At 42.8% G+C, this 26,203-nt stretch overlaps 1 protein-coding gene across 19 annotated transcripts in view; it reads left to right on the plus strand.

Annotated features, from left to right (window-relative positions):
* Positions 1 to 26,203, plus strand: part of ARVCF (ARVCF delta catenin family member) — a 247,303-nt gene that overhangs the window by 106,400 nt on the left and 114,700 nt on the right. Inside the window, exon 1 of one of the 19 annotated variants that reach the window (XM_071445384.1) lies at positions 2,759 to 3,080. The exons of the other annotated variants lie outside the window; for them this stretch is intronic. Within the exon in view, the coding sequence (XP_071301485.1) occupies positions 3,060 to 3,080 (21 nt within the window). The 5' untranslated portion in view covers positions 2,759 to 3,059. Of the gene's footprint in view, positions 1 to 2,758; positions 3,081 to 26,203 lie in introns of those variants that run through there. 19 annotated transcript variants of the gene reach the window in all.

Raw genomic sequence — 26,203 nt, forward strand, 5'->3', positions numbered from 1 at the left:
CCATTTCCTTTTTACTGCCTCTGAGAGCAGATCAATCTATAGAGCAGCACTAGTGATGGGGAATTTTTTAAGGGTAATGGGAGAAAATAAGAAAAGAGAGCCTGGCTGAGATACTATACTATTCCACCTTCCAAAGAATTAAATCCCTTCCTATTTATAAATTTTTAATTTCTCAGCAAGAAGAAAGAAGGTTTTCACCCTACTTTTGCAGCTAGGGAAAAAAAAAGTGACAGATTAAGAATTTAAGGTTCATTTAAAAAAAAGAGGGGAAGGTTGTGATGTAGTCAGCAGTCTGGTACTAATGGATAGAGTGTTTGTTGCCAGAATCTGGAAGTTCAGTATAACCTTAGGGATCTAATCCATAACTCTTTTTTAGGTAATTAGTTCTTTGACTTCACTTTGCCAAATCTCAGCATTCAGAATTGTATGAGCTAGTAAAATATTACAAGAGGCTAAGAGAACTTGAGATGTAATTTCCCTTAAAAAAATCTTTTAGCTTTGAGTCAAAACATTTTCAAAATTTACTTTACAACCAGAAGGCTTCCAAGGATCTATTTTATATTTTAGAGGAAAAGCATGTTTTTAAATAACAACCTGACCTCCAGCAGGTGGGACTTCAAAATTCAGCAGCACTAATCTTGCGTGGCTTGCACAAATACATGTGGGTTTACAACATGAGAGACTTCTTATGTGAGTAAGGTTTTCAGTTTAGTTGCTTTGCATGCAGGAGTAGCTCCTTCAGTGCCCTATGGATATAGGCTTTACACTGGTTTTTCTTTGACAGGGTATAAAGGTCTGGCACATGGCCATGTGCATGGCTAAATTGAATGGTGCTCTTCTGTGCCAGCATGGCCTCAACAAAAGTGGAGCTATTTTAGTTTGTTAACTGAAGAAAAGTTGGACAAGGAGAAAGGGGTGGGAGAGCACTGTACAAAAGTACAGGAGACTCATACAAACCTCATTCCTTTTGCTTTGGCCTTTATGTATTTTATTAATGGCCACTACAGTTGCCTCTGAATTATTCCCCTGTAGATAGAATTCATCTTTTCCCTCCAGTGAAGCAAATCACTTCAGCTAAACCTTGTGCAACATCTGCCATTGCCCTTGTCAAACTTTACAGCATTTATTTCTAAATAAACTAGGATGAGCTAGGTAAAGTAGCTCTGCCCTGTTCTCTGCCCCTAAAGTACATCTGGAATGCTGACACTGGCAGTAGCAGGAAGGCTGAAATTAGGATTAAATAGGTCTGAAACATTTCTTCCACTCTTAAATGTCTGTATGGGAGATGCCACTTTTTCATGTTCCTCTGGTAAGATTGATACAAATTAACTGTTAGTCATGGGGACACTGGAAGGATGTTTTAAAATTTTCAGGGAACCTGAAGCTGGGAAAACAGCCTTTTGTGCAAAGGTGTATATTCTGGTAATTAAAGACAATTCAATTGTACCTTTCTTCCTGGTGTATAGCTGGTCTCCTTGGCTCTGACTATGCCTGTTTGCCAGGGATAGTCTCTAATTTGATGCCAGTATCTTTCAGTCCCTAATTACCATTGTTCAGCCACCAGCTGTTACAGTGTCGGATTTACTTATTGCTTTGGCTTGCTGCAGGAACCTCGTAGGAAAAGGGAGAACCACCATTGACTGCCCCTTGGCTGGTGTCTGCAAGCAGTGCTGGATTTTCAGCGCTGGGGGCCTCAGTCCCTCCCAGATCAGGCCAACAGCTTCCATGGAAGGGCAGGGCTCTGGTTCAGGGCTGGCTGAGAATCTCCTCTTGCCCTGTTGTGGCTCCAGGGGGAAAAATGTTTCATGTTTAGTTCAGGTTGGTTTACACCTACCACCCTACATCTCTTTCTTTCAGGACTTGATGTCTTAAAATATTTAATACATCACTTCATGCAGTTTTGTGGGAAAAGCAGAAAGAAGGATCAGATCCTAGAATAAGAAGTATGGGAAGGCTCTCCTTCTTCCCAGGTATTTCATAGAGGTTCACAGCCTTGTTCAAAGAAGGGATGTTAAAAATTAGGTACTTCCAATTTACTAGGAAGAGATGGATGTGAGAACCGTGTTGAACCATGCTGTGAAGTCCCAGTTTTTGTTGCAGAATGTGGTGGATGCAAGGCGTAGCACACCTGGCATTCATTTTGGTAATGAGTAATTTATCCAGGCAATCAGTTAATGAATGTGGGACAGGTTTGTGGGCAGGTGAATGGCTTTAAAAAATGAGGCCAGTTGTACTTTTTAGCTCTAAGCCTCATCGCACCTGTGTAAGATGCAAAAGGGAGGAGACGGTGATGGAAGATCATAATTCTCTGGTGTTGGTGCATTAGGGATGCCATTAATCTCGAAGTGAAGAGCAAAGTAAGCAAGCGGGAAGGTTTCCTTTCTTGTGCTTTCTTGCAAACCGCCCTGTAATTCCGGAGGCAGCTGCGCTCTCCGGGCAGGCGCTGTGGGAAGGGCTCTGTGCCGCCGGAGCCGACAGGTTACAGCTCTGAGACACGCCGGGAACAGGCGGCTTCCCTCTTTGTCTCTGTAATCCATCAGGAGAGATCCGGGGGGCGGGCCGGGGAGCGGGGGAACCCCCGGGGCTCCGGGCGCGCAGTCGCCGGCAGCCGGAGGGACCGCGCGGCGGCGCCGGGCACGGCCGGGGCTGCTCCCGGGGCTGCTCCCGCGGCTCTCCCGCTGCCCGGCCCTGCCCCTCTCCCCGCTCCCCCGGCGCGCCGGGCGTGGCCGCTCCGGCTGCGGCTGCCCGTCAGTGCCGCCCCCCTGCCGGAGCCTCCCGGCGCCGGGGCAGCGGCGGCTCGGCCATGTGAGAGCGACGCGGACGCGTCCCCTGCCGGAGCCGCGGCGCTGCCGGTGCTGCCGGCGGAGCGGGGCTTTTCCCTGGATGGGCTCAGTCCGTAGGGAGGCTGCGGAGGGTGCCGGTCCGGGTACAAAAGGAGCGAGCTTCGCCGGGGGAGGAGGCTGCGGAGGCTGTCGGAGCAGCGGGCTGGGTCCGCGCAGGGGCTGCGGGCAGCCGGAGGTGTTCGGTGCCGGGGACAGCGGGACCTGCACCTCGCATAAATGCCTGCGGAACTCAAACAGGTTAGTGCGAAACTTGTGTCCTTCCCCTCGGGCTCTGCGGCCGCGTGTGCGGGTCCTGGTGGCGTGGAGAAAGCTGTCAGCGCTGGAAGGGGTTGTTTACTTGTGTTTGCGTTTTTAGCTGAGAACTAAGAGCAAAAGCTGAGCTGCTCTTTCTAGCAGAGCATTCGAGAGAGAATCTGCTTTTGTCTCTGTTGTGTTAACTGGTGAAACACCCAAAAAAGCAAGCCATTGTGTTCTTTGACCTTCTCGTCCTGCTCAATAAATCTGGGGAGCTCTTTGACATGAACAGCTAGAAATAGTGCTTTTAAAAGAGAAAGCTTTGTTATTGTGCTTTTGTTCAATGTTTGCTTTTCCCATACAGTGTTCCCTGGCTTTCTCTTTGATTTTGTTGTTGGACATACCAGAGAAATAACGGTGATCTTTCACTCTAAATGTTATCTTAAACATAAAGTTCTTTTTGGCTGTCGTCTTAGTAGTTACAATGAACTTACAACTTGGTGGAAAAATATTTCAAATACTATTCTTTACTTTCAAGTGTCATTGGGTATTCCAGGGCAAAGCTGTTGCGGAGTAGATTTAAATAAAAAGAGATCGTATAGACTCCTGTAATTCATAGGGGCTTTTCGTGGATAACCTTCTTCTCCTACCTTGTAAGCCTCAGGAAACCTGATAAATTCAGGTGGTGGCAGGGTAGAGCTGCTTCTCCAACTAGGATGAGGTTGTGTCTTTTTCTTAATCCTCTTTTTTTCTCCTCTGCCTTTGTAATTTAAAACAGAGTACTGTAGAATAGGGGAATGCCACAATATCACTGATAATACATCCCTGAATTTATTTAGGCTTATTGCACTGGGGCTGTTAGAGTTTCTCGGCTTGGTTTAATACCCTGTTTCACCCACCCATCTCAGTAACAGAAGGCTGAATCATTTCATGATGCAAATAGGATGCTGATTCCCTTGAGGGGAAAGTAGCCCTTTCAGCTGGGTCCTCCAGTGAGCATTTCTTTGTCTGTAGGATTCCCTGGAATCACAGTCCTGCCTGCTGGAGGTGGCTGAATGCTGGTTTGTTTGGGTACTTGTTTTGTGTCATGCTTCCTGTGGGCGTCTTAGGAAGGGATTTGATTTGTCTGTGGTGCTGTTCATATCGCCTGACCCACAGCTACTGTACCTGTCAAATTATGTGCAATGGATTGTTGAGTTTTAGATAGATAGATCTAGTTAGCAGCTCCAAGGGATTTTGGTTTTCTCTGGGTTTTTTTAATACATAAAGGAAAAAGCTGGAGGTAAGGAGCAGAATGCTAGCAGTAAGAAAAAAAGGTGTGTTTCATGTCTTTTGACCCATGCAGTACAGCTGTGTTCATGTCTTCTGGGTTTTCAGTGTTGATAGGCGGAAAAGCTTGAGTGAGAGTGGAAGGTTGTAGTTAATCACTTCAGGTCATGCTTTTCAGTTAGCTTGTAAATTCTTCTTCCATATCAAAACAAAAAAATGTCATGGTTTTAATTTTCACAGTGTCTGTCATAGCTGAGGATTAGACAGAGATGTGGTATTTTATCTCTTCTGTTGGAGTAATGGTTCTGGATTCATTCTGAGGTCTTTTCACAGAATAGCTGTTCAATCTGGCAGCACAGCAGTTTATTAGAGAAGGCTTTGCTTAATGAAAGGTGGTAGTTTTAAGCCATGAGTTGTCAGAAAAATTTACTGTGCAGTTACAGGCCTCTAGAAAGTAGTTCTTTAGCTGTAGTGATCACAATTAAGTAAAACTAAACCAAATGAATAAATGACTTTGAGGTAGATGACAAGTCTGTACAATCCATCCAGATAAAGATAGGAGAGATACTGCAATGGACTTCTGCCACATTAACTGAGGGGCTGTTGTGTTCAGATAAGGACAGCTGTGAAATAGTAATTAAAAAGAATGAAGAATAACTTTTAATCATGCTTTTGCTGGGAATAGTCATGCTTCCTGAAGTTCTGGGCCACAAAAGCAGCATTGTACCTGAGAGCACTGCTAGAGGAGCCAGATGCTGAAAACCAGCAATGTGGCCATGATGTGAGGGGTGGGTGTCACGTTCCTGAGTCCTCCCTTGGCCATTCCCCTTCCTGCTCATGAGAGATGAAGGCTGTTGAAGTTTGTGCTGAGCATCTGCAGTGGCCTTGGAAGTAAGTAAAGAGTTTATGAAACTGAGAAGGATCTTGAAGTCTGGAACTGTTAAAATGTGTGTTCATGCAGTATCACATACGGCTTTGATCTGGATCTGAAACCTAAAGTGCTGGCTTGCCTGAGGGCCATGAAGTTGTGAAGGGGAAAGGAGTCACTTAAAGTGACTTTTGCCAAAAGTTCTTCAGTTCTCTGTTATTCTTGCTTAGGAAAATACTTTATTAGCATTCCAGATTCAGGCACTGACCTCAGTAAAGCTGGCCTTCCTCAGCACTTTGTTCCTGAAGCATTTCACTAGAGGATTATACTGATGTGAGAGAGTATGAAATTGTAGATCTGGCAAGATGAAAAAGCAGTTAATGCATTAGTGCCATTCCTGCTGTGAAGCTGTACCAGTGATGGAAAGCTTGTGGAAGAAATGTTCATGGCGGTGCAGCATGCAATAGAATCATCATTTTCCAAGCAATTGGTCAAGTCATATTAGAAAAACCCAATGAGAAGGGAATGTGAGGTTTGGCATGGATCTCTGCAGGGTTTCACCCATGGGTTCTCACATATGACAGGCCTGAAACAGGTCTAATATGCTTTACTGCCCTGGAGAGAAGAAATGTAGCAGTCTCCAATATTGAGTCCTCCTTGCTCCGCCAAGCATTCCCTTTGGCATCAGTTGTGACCCCTGTAGCAGAGCTGGGCACAGGGAATGGGTTTGGGACTCACTGGGATGTTGAACTTACTACAGGAACAACTGAATGGAGGCACACACTTGTGTGAGCTCTTCTACAGGACAGTGGATTTCTGAACTCGTTGGGCATTACTGCCCAATTCAGGTGTGGCACATCAGCTCAGATGTGGGAATGCGCCTTTGCCTCTCGTGGGGGAGTCTTTCCAAATGTAGAAATACTGATTAAGGGAGATAAAATGGAGAAAAAAGCATGTTAAACAATCACATTTGAAACTGGATGGACTGGATGTTTATAACAAGGCTGCTCACAAACGTTGACTTGCAAACACTTTTCCCAGGAGTTCACTTCTGCCACTAAATTAAGGTTTGATTCAGTAGGAGTAGGATCAAGGCCACGGGTGAAGTTTTGTCCTTGCATTTGAGTGTTAAAATAACAAGGCATTTCACTGAATAAAAGGATTTATCATATTCTTAGTATGTCTTTACATGTTCCTGCCTCTGTTCCTCAGTTGCTCTAAATTATTTCCTCTGTGCTACCAAAATTCTGTAGCTGTAATGCAGAGAAACTTCCAAAAAGCTCCTGCTTCAGACTGCACTACTGCTTGTTCTCCTTTGTTGGAAGTATTTGTGGATATTGTGGTGTGAGATGGGAGGTTCACCTCTGTCTGGGGTTCAGAAGATCCTGTTCTTTGCTGCTGCTGGTTGTTGGTTTCCCAAAGCATGCAACAAGGTAATGCACTCATGTTTGGGACCATTCTGGGGACAGAACCACTGAACTGATGCAGCTGAAAAACTGAAGCAAACCCTAAAGCTCCATGAAAAGAGGAATGGCCTCCTGAATCAGGCTGTTTGAGGCCCTTGGAAGGGTTGTACCTTCCTCCTGGGCCTGAAACAGGGAGAAGTGGCTCTGTGTGAAGTTCTTGGGAGAAGGAAGAGGGCAGGGCACGAACAGGAGTGTGTGGGCAGGAGCTCATGTGACGGCTCTGCTGCTGAAACAGGGTGACAATGCAGTACAAACCTCATGTGCCTTGGCCTGGGAGCTCTGTATACGTTTGGTTTGCTCAGATCTTCCCAAGGACAGACTGGAGCAATAATAAGATTGTATGCTTCAGGTGTTTTTAAAATCACTGTTGTTTCAGTAGCATGTGAGAAGTGAAACAAGGGATTTTGCTAGTAGGTTTTCTTTGGTTTTATTTTTCCAGTGGAGGTTTGAAGAGTAAATGGAGTCCCTGAAATAAATCCTGAGAGTAGAGAAAGTGTATTTCAAATTCTTGGATAAAAGGAAAGCTGAAAGTCAAACATTGATAGAAGACACAGAGGATACAGTGACATTTAAAACTATCTCTCATTAAGTTGCAGCCAGGCTTTGGGATCTTTTTTTAATTTGCCTTTATGCCTAAGAATGAGCAACTGTGACTATACCTGAGAGAAGCCAGATGAGCAACACTTGCTTTCTTAGGGCTGCATCGGATTTTGTGTCTAAGATTCTTCCACCCACAAATGGGTGGGCAGAATCCTTTCTGTTGTATTAAGGGTGAAAACTCCATGAACTCAGTGCTCCCTCTATGCTGCAGTAATGTGAAAATCCATAACTTCCAGTGGTGTTCTCTGCCTCTTTGATGAGTCAAGTCCACGCCTGCTTACAGCAGGAGATTGAAATACCAGAGTTTTCCCTTTTGTCCAATCCCACACATCTATCCTTAGCATCACAACTCCTCAGTGTTCAAAAAAGAAAGTGTTTTAACTAAACTTGAAGTATTTTTGAGCTTTGGATTTTCTGCCTCTACAAACTAAATCACTTGGCGCAGTTCTGAACTTTTATTTTCAGTAAAACTTTCTCAGCAAGACTATTGTAATGTTCAGAGAGATGTTCCTGAAAGTCTGTAATGAAACCAGAGTCAGGGGTATATTTTTGTACTTTAGAGACTGTATTTTTGTGTGTGTTTATATATATGTGTGTGGGTATAAAATACATACATGGAGATGAGAAAATTATTTAATTTAAGTAGCATTACTCTGGATGTGTGTAGTGTAAGACTGATCAGAAGAATCATCTGGAATGTTCAGAAGTCCATTCAGAGTACAAGCTTGTAATTGATTAAGGAGCTGATGAAAGAGATGAAGCACAATTTGTTTATGGGTGGTAGAGCCCTGAGATATAAACAGGTCCTGTGTGTGACCAGGATTATTGTGCTCTTTGAATTGTAAACTTCTTACTAAAAAAAATTATTTTCGTAAGTTTTGCATATGAAGATATTTGCATCCCTCTCTTTTGATATGATTCTCAGGTGAATTTGCTCTTAAGGGCATAAAGACCCTTTTGGCTCCTGGGCATGGCACTGAGCGGGCCTTGGCTGGTTGGGTGTGTGATACTTTAACAAAGACACCAATCAGTGTCTGTATTTGAGTTATGCAGAGATGACAGCTCCAGATTTGAATAAGATGAAGTCACTTGTTTAAGGAGTTCAATATAGGCCTTTGAGAGTATGTTAATTCCAAGTAGCTCTGGAGAAAGGATTGATAAAAAAACTGGTATGAAAGATTACATATGGGGCCTCACACAATACTGCATTGCAGTAATGTGAAACATTTGTTTTGAATGGACAAAATTACTTATTTACAGAGCAAATTATGTGGGTGGCTAGATTTCTCCATCAGCACCTTCCTGAATCCTTCTTAATCACTGATAAACCAGACTAATTCTTTATATTGAAATGGTATCTGGAAGTTCTTTTATAGCACCACTGTCTCATATTGGTATAAATTCTGTTGAGCAACTGCTCTGGTTCTGCATCAGGTCAAATTGATGTTCTCCCATGGGCATCCTTTACTTCCAGGCACCTTCTTGGTGTGACCTTCTTGCCTCACTGTGCCATCCAGAATGTCCATTCCTACATCATGGGAAGGAAGGAGTTGGAGGTGTGTGTAGTGCCTTGGTTTACACATGCCTTGAAGCTCCCAGTGCTATGATCAGGGCTTTGCATCCTTTATATGCTGTTCCAGATGCACCCACTGGCTGATTTGCAAACAGGAGGGAAGCAAGGTTCTGGTTTCCTCCCCAGGAAGGGGGACAGGGGTGCCTCCTGATGCTTGTGGTTGGGTGAAGTTAACCACACTCTTTTCTGGATGAAATTTCAGTGAATCTTCAGAAATTTCAGTGAATCTTCACTGTCCTTGCCTTACAGTGCTGCCAGGCAAATCAGAAGATATTTTTTAAACATTTGGCAGCGTTCTGCAGTGTGCTGGTTATGGTGTTAATTCACTTCTGCAGGGTGATTGTGTCCTAGCAGTAAGAGTGTCAGAACCTGATGCAGCAGCTCCTGTCTCAGTTTTTCAGTAATGTATTTTTTTTTCACCCATGTGCTTTAATAATCTTATTATACTTTCCAGTTCTTCATTCTCCTCTTAGACCAACTGGAATGGTCTGTATTTCTGACTATAGTATGTTTACAAGAGTTTTTGAAAAATATATTCTTCACATTAGCATATGTAAATGTGTGCTAGATGGGGAACACATCATGTTTGTCCTTAGCAATTTCATCTTGTCTAGGTAATTCTTTTGACCAAGACATGTTATTTTATTACCTGAGGTTAGAATGCATCTTGGTCGTGGTGACACATTTATCTTATATTTTATGATGCAGTCTTATCACATCCCATTTCTTTTTTCTTTCCTATTCAGCTTTTCATCTGTCAGTGACAGCTGTGACACCAGTTAGTGGCACAGTAGTACCAGGGCTATGTATTAGTGCACACTGTTGGCAATTTTTAAGGGTAGCACTTTGCTTCTAAGGTACAATATTCGTTTTAGCTGGTTGTTTCTGGAGGGGAGAGCCATTTGTAATTACATCAAAACCAGCAGCCATCAATCATTTTAGACGTAGGAGATGGGGAAAAAAGACTTACTTGGATAATGTTCAGGAAATAGGAAGCAAGCAGAAAGTGACACTGCACCCACCCTTCTTGCACTGCAAGGAGTGCAAAGAAGCACTAATTAATTTTTTATGTACTGGTGATGGACCTCCATATTTACAGTTGCAGCTGTTATATTTTAACATACAGAAATGAGTATCTTAATCAGCTGTATGACAAATCTAAGGGAGAGGGAGAACATTGTTCACTTCATTGCTGAAAAAGTTGTGACCCTTCTTAATATGTTGGATCAGAAAATGTATTTTTCCCTGCCATGTCTTCAAGGGCCAAATCTTTAAAGAGAACTGCTGCTATATAGGTAACCAGGTTTGAGGGACAGACTTTCAAACCTTTAAGCTAGTATGCACCAGCTACAGATATGATTAGAGATCAATTAAAAGGTGCTGTGTCAATCTACTGAATAATTTGGAAAACCTGACTGCTGGTTTTGATGTATAAATAGGAACTGAAGCATCTGCCTGCAGTTTCTCTAAATCTAGTGTGGCACACTGTTAATCCAGTAAGTTTTTCTTCTTCTTGGTCTTTGAGACTCCAGTCAAAATCATCTTTGTTTCATTTACATGGGATCAGTTTTATTTTTCTTTTTCCCACAAAGCTGACGCTTCAAAATTTCAGCTTAACAGTGCCAGCGCAAACTTTACAGCACTCAGATAAAATTTAATTTTCTTCCTTTGCTGCCTCCACCAAGAGGCATAGCAGATAATGTGTAACACCCATGCCTGGCTTGGCTGAGTTCCAGAGCCCTTCCAGAAAAAGAGACACTGGGAAAATCAGCATCTGCCATGTAAATCGAGATAGTAAAGGAAGAGTCATGTCCACAGCAGCTGAAGTGCTGTGTATGCTTGCATAAAGACACTGCAAATGTGTGGGTGTATTTCATGAATTGTTGCTCTTTGGATTTTTTTGTTCAGAGAAACTTGGCTGAGGTACATTTTGTGGATACTGTTTTGGCAACTGAAATTGCAAAAATATTTATGAAGTCTGTTGGGTTCTTCCCCCATGCTCTTATCCCTCCTTCCTGTATTTAAAACTCCCTTAAGTGTTTTGTTTTAGTCTTCTAAAACTTCATCGTTTTCCCTTAAAGGGACAAGGGAAATTAGTTTTCGTCGGATTGTAAATTACAGATAAATGTTTTTGAAAAATGCCGTTTAAGTTAATGCTGAGTTGAAACACAAAACTTAAACTATTTTTTTTTCCTAATATTTCCTGTGGATTTTTGAATTGCAAAAATTTGTGAAAAGTACTTCACTTAAAATGCAGCTCCCATGTTCTCCTGAGGTAAAATGTCAAGATGGCTTTGTTGAGCATTTCATGAGATACAACACAGCAATACCCCAAACAAACAGAGGGCATCTATTTAGGGTATTTCCCACAGTGGTGGTGGGAGTGCAGCCCTGGCTGCCAGAGGATTCCATGGGCTCCTGGTCCCATCCCAGCTGAACAGGGGCTGCTCACCCCACTGGGAGGCAGCTCTGGGACATGGGGTATGGGGCAGGTAGTGCAAGGTGATGAGGGCTGACTTCTCCATTGGACAAATGAAACTCAAATATTGGCCCTGGCAACTCTTGAGGTCCAGTTTCTCAGAATTGTTGCCTGGTTGAGCAGTGCGTTTCAGCCTGGGGTTACACTGCTGCTTCTCAGTTTCTTATCTTGTTCCTGAATTTCTCAACTCGATTCTGATAGTGCCCAAAGCCATTTAGAGCTGGTGTTCTGCAGCACTCGTGTCTCATTAACTCTGGAGAAGCATAGTCCAGATTTTGGCTACAGGTAGGTCCAAGACTCTATAAAATTGTCTTTGGATTTAGCTGAGAATTGAAGGAAGAGTGTCATGAACAGATCAATTCCATTGGAAATGAAAGAGTTAAGAATGGAAATCTGATTGCACAGCTGAAATCTCAATAGGAACTTGTGGTCTCTTGAGAGAAAATGCCATTCAGCACCGTTGCACAGAGTTATTTCATTCTTAATTTTAATTGACATGTCCCAGAATGCAGCCTTCTCTGACGAATCCGGGCTGCACAGAGGCGTTGTGAGTCTCACTGTCTGTGTGGGCGATTGCTGTGTTTCAAATTCAGGTCAGCATTAATTTCCCTTTGATACCAGCATCCTTTCTGCCTACCTTAGTCATTCAATAGGTTGATGAAATTTGAATGAATCTTCCCCTAAGTAAGATGTTGGTCACCTCCTGGGATTTCAGTGTAATAATCTTGCCCTGCTCTTTTTATCTTTTGTGACAGTTTTAGCCCCTTGCCTCGTTGACAGGGGTGTCCTGTGCAACTTCAGTAACAGGAAAGTAATTATTTTATTGTTGTAAAAACTGGGATGCATAGGTATTTCATCTTTACTGGGAGGGAGGGGGGGGCCTCAAGCAAAAAGTTCTGGTTTAAGATCAATTTTTCATAAGTCTTCTGGGTTTAATTCAGATGCAGTTAGTTATAAACCCAGCAAGAGTGGGGGAACCATGCAGCTCCATCCTGTAGTAGTTGTGAGGAGTAGAGATATCTGCCCTAAGTGTTTATTTAATATTTTATATCTCCAGTATTGATTGCATTTTTTAAATAAGATGTATGATTGACCAGTATTGGGATCATCATAGAATTTACAGAACTAACTTACAGCTTTCGTCTCTGCTTTGTATCCAATAGGCAGCTGCTTAAAGAAAAAATTTGCAAAGAGCCTAAATGCACACAGTAGCCACAAATGCAGTGGAAAAGCTGTGCTACAGAACATCACCTTGTGATTTAATTTGTTCTTAACCTGTAGATGTGCAGATGAGGACAACTGCGGGTACAGCTGGAACGCTGAAGGTTTCATTGGGATGTAGACTTGACTGCCACTCCAGCTTCTGGATAAGTGTCAGTGTTACAGGTCTAATAGCCTTAAAGATATAAATTCCCAGAGTATAATTTGTTTCTAGTTACATTCTATGGGTTGTTATTAATTTTCTTTGTCTTCTCAGCTTTTTAAGCTGGTACAGTGTTTTGCTGGCACACAATGTGTAGTAGCTGTGTAAAGAGTCTTCATTATCTCCTGGAATTTTGCATAACATCAGCTCCTTCATGGAAACCATGCAGTGTTTGATGGTGGTCATGGTGATGATCAGACTTACAGCATCTGTAAAAGAATGTCTGTTTACAAAGGGTCACTCTCAGCTTAAGGACATTAATTAAAGTCTTCTCAAGGGTTTGGATTTGAACCCACTGTTCACCTTTTCCAGAAAAATTGAGCAGTGGTAATAAAGGTAGACTAAGAAGGACAAAGGGCATGATATGATACATTTGTAATTGTTTGTTTTCCTCTGAGCATAAATAGCATCTGCTGTGTTTTAACATAGGAAATGGTTTTGTATTTTTACTACTTGCCAAGGTCAAAGTAAGCTGCTGCGAGTTACCTTCCTAGAAAGCCTGAGCATCGCTCCTGTGTAGAATTCCTCACTTGACACAAATTAACAGGAGCCAGTTGTCTGGCTGTTCCTGGTAAGATTTGAATGCCCCTAAATCAAAGGAGACAGAGCTCCCTGAACTGAGGGGGGGGTCAGCTGTGGTGTCCGGACAGGGCAGTGCTCCAAGTGATGCTGGAACCGAGAGTGCAGTTCATGGCCTGTCTCCAGGCTGACATGAATTTCATGAACCCGTAGCTACAGCCTATAACCTCCATCACATTTTCTCCCCAAATTTTGGTCTGTGGCACCATACCTGGAATATTTCCTGGATGCAAGCCTTCCCCTCCTCTCTGGTTGGTAAGCAAGTGAATTTTGCTGCTGGTGTGCTGTGTAAGGTCCTGTAAAACTTGCTTTTGCCTGATGTCAGTCTGTTTATTGTAAAGCAAGGCATACAAATAATTATCTCTGATTGGGTGTTTCCTAGGAGAAATTATCACTGCTGGCTTAATTTTCCTGGAGTTTCTCTGGTCTGGGGTTTGGAGCAGGAAGGGAGCCTACCCAGGCTTTGTCCATGGGTGGTTCAGGAATAGGTGCTGTGCTCATGTGGAGCATGTGATTCAGAAGAGAAATAAAGTTTAGTCCTGTTACTCCTTCTGGTATTCTAATTTTTGAAGAAAACTTGATATTTAAGCAGGTGAGTTTAAAATACTGTAATTTAATGTATTTATACTCTTGTACAACTGCCTGCCTGTCTTAGCTAGGGTGGGGGCTTTATTAATAATTAAACCATGGATTTGTTTGGGTTTGACTAGCCTCAGCACAGAAACAGCCTGCTGAAGTTGCTGACTGGAGGTAAGTATGAGAGCTTTGTTCTCAGCAGAATCCTTCCTCTTGTGTTGTTTCCTCAAAAGCTTAAAGGTTCCAGAACCTCTTGGTGTGTTCATGTGTCTGTTCCCAAGCTAGAATGTGCATAATATGACAAATATACTTTAAAGGGACTCTACCATACAAATCTGGAATGTGTCCGTGTGTATATTGCTTGTTTTTTCTTTCTTAAACTTATTTTTCTTCCCTGCCCGCAGATGCCCATATGCTAGAGGTTTGGAGGAAAAACCCCAAAGCCCCACATTGTTTATGTGCACAGCCTATTGTTCAGTCAAAGTGCATATTATCAATGGTCACATGCTTTGCTTAAATATTTTATAAGATCATTGCACTTTATGCTAACCCTGCCTTCTTTCTATTGTCTGATTGTGCATTTCCACTTAGACCTAGTTAGTAATTTAGACAGGCTTAAAATCTGTAAGCTTCTAGCAGATATTTGATTTCAGAAATGCTTTGTTCTAAAAGTTCCCCGTTGTTGTGCTCAAATGACAGAGCCTTGAGTAGTGAGGGATTTTTTCCTCCTTGTTTTCTGGTTGTACAGTGCTGAAGTAATCTCTTATCTGCAAAGAATCTCCTGCCCCCTCATGCCTCCAACATGAGACAAAAGGCACGCAGGTGCACAGCAGAGAATTGGATTAAATGTGAGGGCAGGCTTCAGGTGCAGGTTGAAGGAATCCTGTCCCAGCTGGGTGAGGAGTGTCCTTTGGCAGGGGGGTCTCTGCACAGGCACCTCTGTGTCCCACACAGGCAGGGCTCTGTGTGCAGGGGAGCTCTGTGCCCTCCTCTGAGCTCAAGTGCCTCTCTTGCTTTGTTCCTTGCCTTTTGGAACACTGCCCCTTCTAGGATAAGGCCACAGGGTAGAAGAATAGAGAAATACTGAAAAGAAAATAATAGGAGCTGTTGGAAGTAACCTTCTCCTGGCTGTGGGTGGAGAAAGGTCTGTGTGGTTTGTGCCTGCTGCGAGTGCAGCAGTGTGCATTGCTCTGCCTTCCCTCTTGGTACTTCTGCTCTGGTACCAGCGAGGCAGTGCTTGATCTCTCGGCTTCCCAGTTCTCTCCCCGAGTCTCCAATCAGATATTAGAGGAGTTTACAGGAGTTTTGTCTCTAAACTTGACAGAAAAAGTTCTGGACTGTCTGCAGCTTCAGTAGACATTAAGGCTCCTGAGCTGGGCTCCACAGTGGCTGATGTTGTGAGCAATAATCATGACCCCTGCGTTTTTTGGGGGAGAGATGAGTTTCATTGTTACTCGGGCCGGAACTACTTGTTATTATATTGGGGTCATTTACCCTGAGGGCAAGTGAAAGCAGCTTGTTACTTGGGTTCAGGCTCCAGAGTTTACTGTCTGCTGACATCAGTTTCTGCCTTCTCCCCATCCTGGCAGATTTAGTGGAATGGACTTCTTAGTCTTTGCTTAGAAAGTTCTTTTAGGGTCATTATTTCTGAAGGTGATTAAATTTACAGGAAACACATTCAGCTTCTTGCAGTGTGTGCGTCAAGAAAATTTGAGTCCATAATTAAACCGAGGAACTGGAAATTAATTGGGAGGGAAATTGTTGCTTTAAAGATGTGCTAAATAATTACCATTTTTCTATTTTTAGCTGGCTGTTGAAGTAACATAAGATGTAAAGAAGATAAATCTCTATAGCCCAGTACTCCTCATTTTGGAGGGACAATACACTAATTCAAATAGCTAAATATTTCTTTCTTTAGCTCACTGAATTTTCTAAGTGCAGAAAGATCTCAGCTGTCAGAAAGGTTTGGGAGCTACTCAATGCCTCATTTGTAATATACTTTTGAAAATTTGAGCTTCCTTAAAAGTTTTCCAAAACTACAAAGCGTCCACATGCATATGTAAACACTTCATAGCAGGGAGACCGGAGGCTCTGCTGTTCCTTGCATTCTGTGACATCTTTATACTCCACAAGGCCTTGTAGGTGTGGAGGGATAGAATGTAAGAAAATCAAGATAGTGCAGAAGGTAGTCTCACACCTGAGGAGTTGCAGCTGCACTAATCATGAAAGATTAGGAACAGGCCTGCCCTTAATAGGCCACAGCCATGTCCAATAAGAAGAGTGCTACAAAAGAGTGGGTTAGCTGGGTGAGGGAAGAGCTGGAGTTTGTTGGCTGTGCTGCAAAGAAGAAGAAGAAGTCAGTGCTGCAAGGAGCTGCCCATGAGAAAGCACCAGCAAGGAAGAAGGCATGGAACTTTTGAAATAAGATGACAACAGTAGGTGCCTTAAATGCTGCAAACTGTCAGACTAGATCCGAGCTCTGGGTTATCTTTGGGGTTTCTTGTTTTAGGGGACAGTGAGTTGCTACCAAACAGGAGCAGGAAGCTGTTAAATGGAGAGTGTTGATGGCACAGCAAGTTAAGTTTGCTGGTGCTGAGTTGAACTTTCAGCCATCTGGTGATGATGGTGGCACTCTTGAAGTCAGCCTTATTGAAGTTTAATTGAAATGTGATGAATGAAGAATGTGTGCAATGTATCAGTTGCATTTTTGTGGCTGGCAATAGCAAGGATCAATTTAGTGAGAAGCACATTAGAGCATACTATGGCTGCTGATTTAGCATCTAAGTGAGGACCATTTGTCTCATGAAGTGGCTGTGAATGTCAGCATATAATAATGTGGGGAGATGTGTCAGTGCCATGGAGACAGTCTGTCAGAGATTACATGGAATTAATTCCAGACAACAATGATGGAAAGGTTAAACAAACTCAGAGTATGACAGAAAGCAGATACCTGTTAGAGTACTAGGAATATATTGCAGTTATAAAGAACATACATGAGAACACGCCTCTCTCTTACCCCTGGTGGGGACCATGTGATTAAAGGTGCCTGATTTAAGGGGGTTGATTTGCCAGACAGGAGCCTCAGGAACCTGTTCTTTAAATAAGTCAGGTCACATAAGCAGAGAGGTTTTTACAATGATGACCGATGAAGAGCCGGATTGTAAAGAGGTTTTTAGAAGGGAGATTGTGAAGGGTATGTTTGTATGCTTTGACTTGTTGAAGCAATCCCTTTAGTAGCATCATGGGAGGCTGAAGGTGAGCAGAGACAGCTTTACCAGGCCATCCAATCCAGCTGGGCAGTGGGGAGATGAGACAGACTAGGCAGGCCTTAGCACATCTTCTAGAGATAACTTTGAACTTTTCCTCCTTCCCTTAAAGGAATGAATTCTGGAGGGATTGTCAACACTTTGTTACTGAGCTAAAGGTAAGCAGGTCACAGTTCCTGGATACTGCACCCTGTGCTGAGTAAACCAGAGGATGTAACTTCAGGGTTATCTGTGGGAGAATATTGGTGCTTCTGGCATTTTGAGGGGTGTAGCTTTCAGCCCATGCCTGGAAGTACAGCAAGATGCTTCAAACTGTATGGAACAGATATTTCTTATTTTATTTTGTATCACTTAAGATTATGGCCTATTAATTATTTGGACAGGTGTGTTTTGGATGGGGTAGATATATGGAAGACAAACTCTTCCAGAGTTCCAGACTACTTTTTATATCTATTTGCCTGTCTGATGAGCAAAAGGAAACCCACGGTCTTCTGTGCCACAGTTCGAAAGCAGTGCTGAGTGAAGTCTGTTTATTTAGCCCCAAGTAAAGCTGATCATTACTATGCATGAGTTTATGGCCACTGCAGATTTGAATGTGGGGGAGGCAATTCAGAAAGGCTTTGAGGTTTGTTTTTCCCTGCTGGCTTTCTTTAGGTGGGGATTGTCTGGAGAGGAATGCAGCTTTATAATTTCAGAAACAGTAGGATACATTTTAGAGCAAGAGAATCACCAAGTGGCTGAGGTTGAAAGGGACCTCTGGAGCTCATGTGGTCCAACCCCCTGCTCAGGAAGGGCCACTTGCAGATGGCTTTTGGATGTCTCCAAGAACCAACACTCTGCAGCCCCCCAGGGCAATCTCTGCCAGTGCTTAGTCAACCTCACAGTGTCTGTAGTTGAGGCAGAACCTTCTGCGTTTGAGTTTGTGCCTCTTGGCCTTACCCTGGACACCACTGTCTCCATCCTCCCTGCACCATCCTGTCAGGTATTTATTTACACTGATAAGATCCCACGTGATTTTTCTCCTTCCAGGCTGGCATATCTCCTGATAAATATTTTTAAACAATCACCAAGCTTGCCAAGATGCTGAAAAATTGAAGGGATAGCCCATTGAGAAACAAGTAAATTAAAACATCATAAGGTTCTGAGCTCAGGTGATGATGGTGAAACCAGTCAGCTGGTTGAGTAGGGTGGAAGTTGATTTCATGCCCCAAAGAGGAACCAGAATACTGATTTTGATGGTATTTTGTTTGTTTCCAGAACTCCTCTGTTCAAGTGACTAGCTCAAAAAAGAAAGGTTGTAAGGCATATCTGCTTTAGATTCTGGCAAATGATGTGGTTCAATGCTGCCTGTTGTCTTTTCAAGTAAACTACTAATGGCTTCCACTTGAATGTTGTTTGTTACAGAAAATCTCATGTAAATAAACTAGTTTTGAATTTAGTAACAGCAGGTAAATGGGATGGGCCTTTTCTGCTGTAGAGAGTGCACAGTCTGTGCTGACTCCATTGTTAAAAATGTAGGAGTTGACTTCTTTACTTTTGCCTGCTTCTTCCAAACTTCATCTTGGTGCTCCTCCCTAAGCAGGCATTTTTTGTGAGCCACATGCCCTGTGAGTCAGAGCAGTGATGTGCAGAGCTCTGCAGGGAAGGCTGAGTGTCCTTTTGTACCATTATTTTGCCATACGTGGTCTACGTGTTGCTTGCAAATTCTGTGTGGTTGTGACCCCCCTCTTCCAAGTGACCTATTTCTGCATTTTTCATGCTGTGGATTTCATTGAAGAAGAGGCTTCAGTTAATGGCAGTGTCTCCTTCAGTAGCTCTGCCTGTGGGAGTTGAAGACAGGAAGCAGTTGTACCAGAAGGACAACAATTAAGTTTCTAGGATCAACATTTATCTAAATAAAGATAGTTGGAGTGCTTGGAGAGCCCTGGAGACAGGTTTTAAGAGCTTTTATGAGTAACAGAACTAAATTGATTGAACTATGCCTAGAAAAACTTGACTGTTTTTGTTAGGAAAGTGATAATTTATTTTAAACTCTTGCAAAACTTCCCAAATCAACTATTGTCAGTCACAGGATGCAGAGCTGGAGGAGCAGCTTTGCAGAGGGAGTTGTTGGTCAGTAGTTGGAGGACTAACACTTGGTTGTTCAGCAGTGCAGTTGAGCACATGCCAGCTTTTAATTTTAATCTGGATCCTGCTGATGTTTCCAGAGGCATTTGGATGACAGCAGACTAGGGAGCCCAGGTGCAGGAAGATCGTTGCTGAGGAAATACTCCCTGTTAAATTTACAGATTTTAAGGGAATGGACAAGGTATTTTTGTCACCCTTTAAATGTGACAGGTGCTAATCAAATGGAGAAAGGTTAAGACTTTTTTTTTCCCTGATCTTTCCTGGAATTGATGTGAGATTTGTATTCCTATAGAGAGAATTCCAATTCCACATTTCTTACCTGCCAATGATGTACTGTGGTGGTGATGCAGCAGTGGGGCACCTTAACTGCACCATGGCTTTTGGAATGTGGTTATTGGCATTGTTACTGCCTGGATTAATGGCTTTGTTTTTCTTTTCTTGTGCTTGGAAAGTCTACAGAGAACAGTTAGAACCTCCTGTGCCATAAGGCTCCCTAGGTTTATTTTTCTACAGGAAAAAAAAAAATCTAAAAAAGGATTCTAGACTGTTTGCTTTGTCCTCCCTCTCTCCACCTTCGATCTTGTATGCCTTGGTTTTATTAAGCAGAAAAAATTAGTCAAAAAGCCCACACATTCTTATGTTAAAGCTTGTCTTGCTGCTGAGAGTTGGGGCAAGCTTTGAGGGCCCATCATCAGGCTGAAGAAGGGTTCCATGGTGGCTCTTGTCCTGGGGAACCCTACTCCAGTGTGTTTTTTACTGAAAAGTCTGTTAGCTTGGCTGTGGGGAACTCATGTGGCATTCTGTGTTGTTGACTACCTCTGTGAGAATATCAGTAAACAGTTATTCTCAGAAGTTTCAGATAAGTCAACCAAAAATTATTCCTTCCAGTGGATGATGTGATTTTTCAGGACTTTTGTGTACAAAATCTGAAATGATGAAGTACTAAGTCTGATGATTTGAATCCAGATTTCTCAGATAACAACATAGAGAGGAAAGGCATGTTGGGACACTTCATCATGTCTTGCCCCATTCAGGGATCTGGACCCTGGAGAGTTGTCCCCTGTTCACTCCCCTTTGTGTTACCACTGAAGGCTCAGGGTATTTGCCTCTGCTGGTACCACTTCAGCTGGGCATGTTCCTCACAGAGCAGAGAAGAAAAGGAGCTGTAGGAGGTTTTTTCTTTCTTTATGATGACTAATTTCATTCCTCTCCTGTGTGGGCAGACAAGTGGACAGTCCTTGGGCAGGTTAAATGTCTCTGAACATTTTGACAAAGTAAATAATATGTGCCCTGTGTGGGCTGAGATGAGAGCAGGCACCGTGCCAGGAGCACCTGTGGCTGCAGGGCTAAAATTGGACATTTTGCTGGGTCTGTGCTGCCAGCAGCAGTGAGGAGTCCAGATGCTGATCCCTGTGGGTTCAGTAGGTGGTAAGAGACGTGGCAAGTGAGACATATGTAGTCAGCACTGCCCACAAAGTACAGCCAGTAGGAGTTTTTGCATGTACATGGCTCATCTGACCTGTTTCTGTTGGATGTAAAAAAACAAACAGGAGGAATTTGTAGATAAATGTGTGATGTCCCTGTTTAAAGCAGCTTGTTGGAGACAATGTAGGGTTGCTTTCCTGACTTCTTCTGGTTGTGTTTCCAGTTTGAAAGCTCTCATTTGAATCCCGTGGTACCTCTGTCCTTTCTAGTTTATTCGGTAGTATGTGTCTGTCAGAGGGCCCATGGACATGGATGTTTGTACAGTCAGGTGTAGCCTGGAGTCCTTGGTTGCCTGAGAGGTTGAGCAGGCAGAACTGTCCCTGCTGTAGAAACTGCAGGTGCTCAGGTTCACCCTGCAGCACATCCTGACAGCTGTGCTTTGATTGTCAGGGAGCTCTCACGGGCAGCTTGCTCTGTTCCTAGGCTGATGTGAGGCACATTCTCCCCAGGGCACTGCCCTCAGTGTTCGTCCTACATGGCTGTTGGAAAAAAATGTGACTGCCTGTGACTTACCGAGAGGATTGGTCTGTAGAGAAGGTTTGGACACAAGGTCACTCATCCTGAACATCCTGCCCCATGATCTTCGTCACTAAAAACCCATTGGCAGCCCCTTCTTTGCTGGTGCTGCATCATTTGATTAATGCAAGACATCTTTGGGGGGGCTGTCTCAAGGTTTCTGAAAGTCTGAGGAAATTTGAGTTATTTGAATAGAAACTCTATAAATCTTTCTGAGTTGCATTGAACTTACTGGTGGGTGCATCTCAAGCTTGCATTGCTCTTCATAATATACCTAACATTCCAAAAAGTGAAGATACAAAGAATTTGTGCAAGTTCAAGCAGAATTCGGTGTCTGAACTGCTCATTGTCAAATTTGTACCGTGTCCTATCAATTTTCCTGCTCAGTGGTGCCACGAGAATGGCCACACTGAGAAGGGTGAAAATCTGAAACCTGAAAATCTCTTCCGAAAGTCGATTGGTAACTTTCAAAGAAAGTTGGTCTTAAAGAGGGGGAGGGAAGGAGAGAAAAATACCAAATGCTGTCAGCTGGTTGCAAACAGGAGGCTTTATTTACTTTAGATAAGCCCCTTTTCTGTCTATTGCATAATTTCTGTCATAATCTTGTTTGCTTATTTAAGAAAAAACAAAACCACAAAGCAAACACAAAAACTAAAATGAAGTAGCTTTAGTGAATAGTTTTCTCCCAGGGATGATATTCTAGATTACTTCAAAGATTTGCCCTCAATATTGAGTTTAGGGTCTGCATAGTAAACTTTATTGATTGTTTGAAATGGATTGGTTGGGTGCTGTTCTCTGGGTAGAGCGTGTCAGCTTTCTACCAATTGTAATGCTCTTGGCTAGGACTGAATGGAAGTTACTCGAGTGAGAATTTCCCTGTGACACTAGAGGCTGAAAATTGGCGTTGTGCAATATGCCTGGTTACAATGAAGCAGCTTTACTGGAATACAACAAAAGGACTGTGTTCTTAGTTTAAAAAAAATAGGCAGATTTGATTGTTTTACATAGGTGATTCAGAAGCTCAAACTTCCTTTTTTGCAAAAAGCTGTTAAAGTATTCTTTTGAAATGACTGCAGTGAGTAATTCTTACCTGGTATTCACAGTTATCCCAATGACTATGCACCAACTAAACCCACATATTTAAAATTCCTGCATCAGTGCCATTGCTGCAGTAATGAGAACCTGGACTTGCTGGATTGGACAGACTTCATCTGTAGAAAAGATAAATGGCAACCAAAGAAGAAGCTGGGAATCAATTTTAATAAGACACAGGAAGAAATATTGAGAGATCACTGGAAAGGGATCTTGCCTGTTCTGTTATCAAAGCCATGTAGGAGTTAGTAAGGTACCCAGGACAGTGCAGCAGTTGGGATGGAGTGTTTTGGTTCAAGACAACATTTGAAAGAAATGGGAGTGCTTCAGGGAAGATAAATCCAGTGAGTATATCCTGTTATTTCTGCCACTCACCTGAGGGTGAAGAAAGAGAACTCAATATTCAGTACTGATACTTGGCCCACAAAACTGATAAGGTTGGCAGATGTATAGGGCCTAGGTCTGGGTCCCTGATTATTTGCTCTGACTATTGTTTTGCTGACTTTTACCATTTTTACATTTCTGAAGTTCTTACCAGCTGTCAATGATGCATTCTGGTTTTAATCTTTGTTTTTGAGCATCAGTTGGCATGTGGAGTCCTCTGATTTACTCAGGTCAGAATGTTCTGCTTGTGTCCTTATAAGATTATGTGCCTGTGAATTTCTTGTAATATTTTTAAAAGCCATAAATAACTTATTTTAAAATATACCTATGTGATTTGCAAGTGTTTGGGAGCAGTTGGAAAATATGTCATATGTGAGTAAATTATCTACAGATTTGGGGTTTTTAAATTTTTTTTTTAGTGTAGTAAAGAACTGTGTCTGCTTTTGGCTTCAGTGATTTGCTGTCAGGTCCTTTGCTTTTTTTGATTTTATTAATTCTTTTATGTATTTCCTGATTTGATTTTGTCTTGGCTGATGGATCCCTGTGTTTTCCTGCATCCAGCTCCGATTACTGAGCAAGCACAACCGATAGCAGGATTCCCTGCTGTCAACAGGCTTTCTTCTAGCAAGCTGACCTTCTCTGCAGCAAAATATCTCTTCTTTGTTGGATCATAAATAGTTTTGCAAGAGCTCATCTGCTACTTCATGACCAATCACTTCTGCTACTGCTGAAATCTGAAAAACATCTGCAAACTAACCTCTGTTCACATGACCATCACACAGTGTTTTTGTTAATTAAATGCCACTATGAAGTTAAGTCCTGGAGCTGGTGATCCGTGAGAAATGGCGTGCTCAGAGGAATGTTGCTTTGTTAGCCTGATGGTTTGGTATTTGCCTCACTGAGAGGTTGGCTTCATTCTTGTTCTCCCTGTCCAGTTCAAGTCACTCTGCTTTGGGCTAGCAAAAAAAAAGTACTGTAGTTAGTTATTAAACTCTGAAGGATTGTCTGAAAACTGCTTTTCTCTCAACTGGATTGCAGGAGTCATTCTTCTGACAGTTAGGGAAGGGTAAGGCATGTGTTTGTTTCCAAAGCCATGCTGGGTGTCACTGAGGCTGTGCCATGAATCCTGTTTGTGAGAGCAGAAGGGGCATCAGCCTTGAACGGGTGTGGGAACAAGGCTGCAGCTGAACCGCACATCTCCACTTCTCCATGTGCTACAAGTTTCCTTAGCCAGGAGACCTGCAGACGTGCTTGACTTCCTCTCTGCTTCTGAGACTTCTCTAAATGAATAGGACCCACTTCTGTTAAATTCTTTAACTTTTAAACATGTTTTTATTCCCCGTCGCCTCTTGTCTTCCTTCCCCAGAGGTAGCCCAAGTGTTTTAGAAACAACGTAGTCAACTGGAGCTCATTGAATAATTCAACTGTTGCCTGAAGTGATAGGAAAAAGAGGACGACCCATTTAATAAATCAACCAGAGCTAAAAGCTCTGTGGTTTGTAAAAATGTTCATCTGCCCTCCCTTTGAACTACCCGAATTTTCTCTTCTGCAGCGTGGGGGTTTTTCTCCTCTCAGTTGGATGTTCCCTGCTCTGGAAGGGAGCCTGATCTACCTGCAGGTTATCCTTGCAAGTTGATTCTGTTAAGCAGCTTTTTTCCAGAGTGCCAGGGGTTTGCTTCAGGGGCATGAGATGCTGTGAACCATTCAGGCCATCCCCACAGTGTTCCTGGATAACTTCCTCTCTCGTGGCTGCTTCCCTGTTATTCCTGCTGAGGGCTTCTGAAATATTCTGTCAAAGTCACTGCTGCAGCAGGAGCTCCCCAAGAGCTACCAGTGCCACCTCTGAGGTCCCTTGCCCAGTTTTAGCCCAAGAAATGAAGGCATTTTGGGAGCCACTGAGGTTTGCTTTCTGAAGCAATTAGAAGGGACCTAGCCTTTTCATATATGCTTTTGCTTTTCTTCAAATCAATAAGAATTCTCACAGTGAACTTTATTTCTTGTTTGTGCATTGTGCCTGTTACCTAAAACGGGTCTAAATGCAAGATACTGTCTTTAAGGGACATTGCTTAGAAATATGACTGTCTAGGGAAGTTCATAAACCTTTTGCTAAAGACATTCTTCTGTCTGTAGTCTGTGTCAGGCTTCCATTTAATCCCTTTGGACAGGCGCTTGCCAGTATATCAGCGTGTTACTGTATAAATTGCTTTTTCATTGTTGCTGTAATTGTAAAGTAATCCCTCTATTATACCCACCCAGTGATCACTGCATTCTCTTTTTGCTGAGCTGCAACATTTCTTGGTGCCTGGTGGTGTCCTGCCTGTTGAAATGAGAGATGTTTATTAAATTGGCTTTTCAGTTGTGGTTCAGTTGAAGAACTGGCAGAGTGATCAGTAGGAGAGACTTGCTACATGCTTTGAAACATCGACTCTCTTGTAGTTCATTGCTTTTTTGTTTTGTTTTAATGGTCCTTCCTTCAATCTCTGTAACTGGTCTCATGGAAACCATATCAGGTTACTGAGCTTTGTGTTCCAGGGGCTGCTGGAGATGAATTTGTGAACACTGCTGTGCATAAATAAATGATTGTAGGTTGGAAGTCAGGGTCTGGGGAGAAATGATCTGTTTGCTTCTGTTGCCTGTTTTGACCAGAGAGCTGAATTAGCAGCTGGAACGTGTGCTGTGGTGTGTTAAACAGCATTGAATGGGAGATAATCCTGGGGAGAGGCCATTGAGGATGGGACTGAGCCTGGACAGGCTTTGCTGTTCTCTTCTCAGTGCTGAGGTGGTGGTTTTTTCAGTGAAATTTTGTACCCTGTGAAGCATCCCAAACCTTTGGCTTAATCAAGACGTAGATTGCAAGGTAGCACTGTGCTTGATCATTTTGAAGAGCTTTTGGCTGGTTTTGTTTTCTGCTGTGTTTCTTATTTTGTAAAAGGTTGGCTTGCTTTCTCTGTAGCTGTAAGGCATTGCAACAAGAGGCTTCTTCCCCAGCCCTACTCACCAGTGTATTCAAAAGTAAATTTAAGAAAACCCATTGGATGTTTCAGTTATTTTCTCTTGAAACACTATCAAATTCATATTACTTACTCCAGACAGAAGTTAGGGACACTGAATAGTGTGTCTGGATTTTCTTGCACTCTTGTCTTCTGTCCAAGCTGGGATCTGCTTGCGTGCCTTAGTTGGTGTGCTGTTGGCAGCCCGGGGTTCAAAGATTCCTCCAGGTCCAGGGGGGAGTTTGAAGAGTTGAAAAACCATGAAGAAATGGAAGCATCTCGCATCTCTTAATATATTTTTGCATTTCAGCCTTGAGAGAACTCTTAGGACTTTTTCGAAGCCCTTCTGTAGAACCACCATAGTTAAAAATAATTCAGGCATGTACTGAGCTTCCCCAAGAGGTGCAGGTACTCAGTGGCAGGTGGTGGCACA

Source organism: Agelaius tricolor, unplaced genomic scaffold, assembly GCF_023055355.1.
Source record: "Agelaius tricolor isolate 1412-34295 unplaced genomic scaffold, bAgeTri1.0.p SCAF_20, whole genome shotgun sequence".
Taxonomy (NCBI): domain Eukaryota; kingdom Metazoa; phylum Chordata; class Aves; order Passeriformes; family Icteridae; genus Agelaius; species Agelaius tricolor.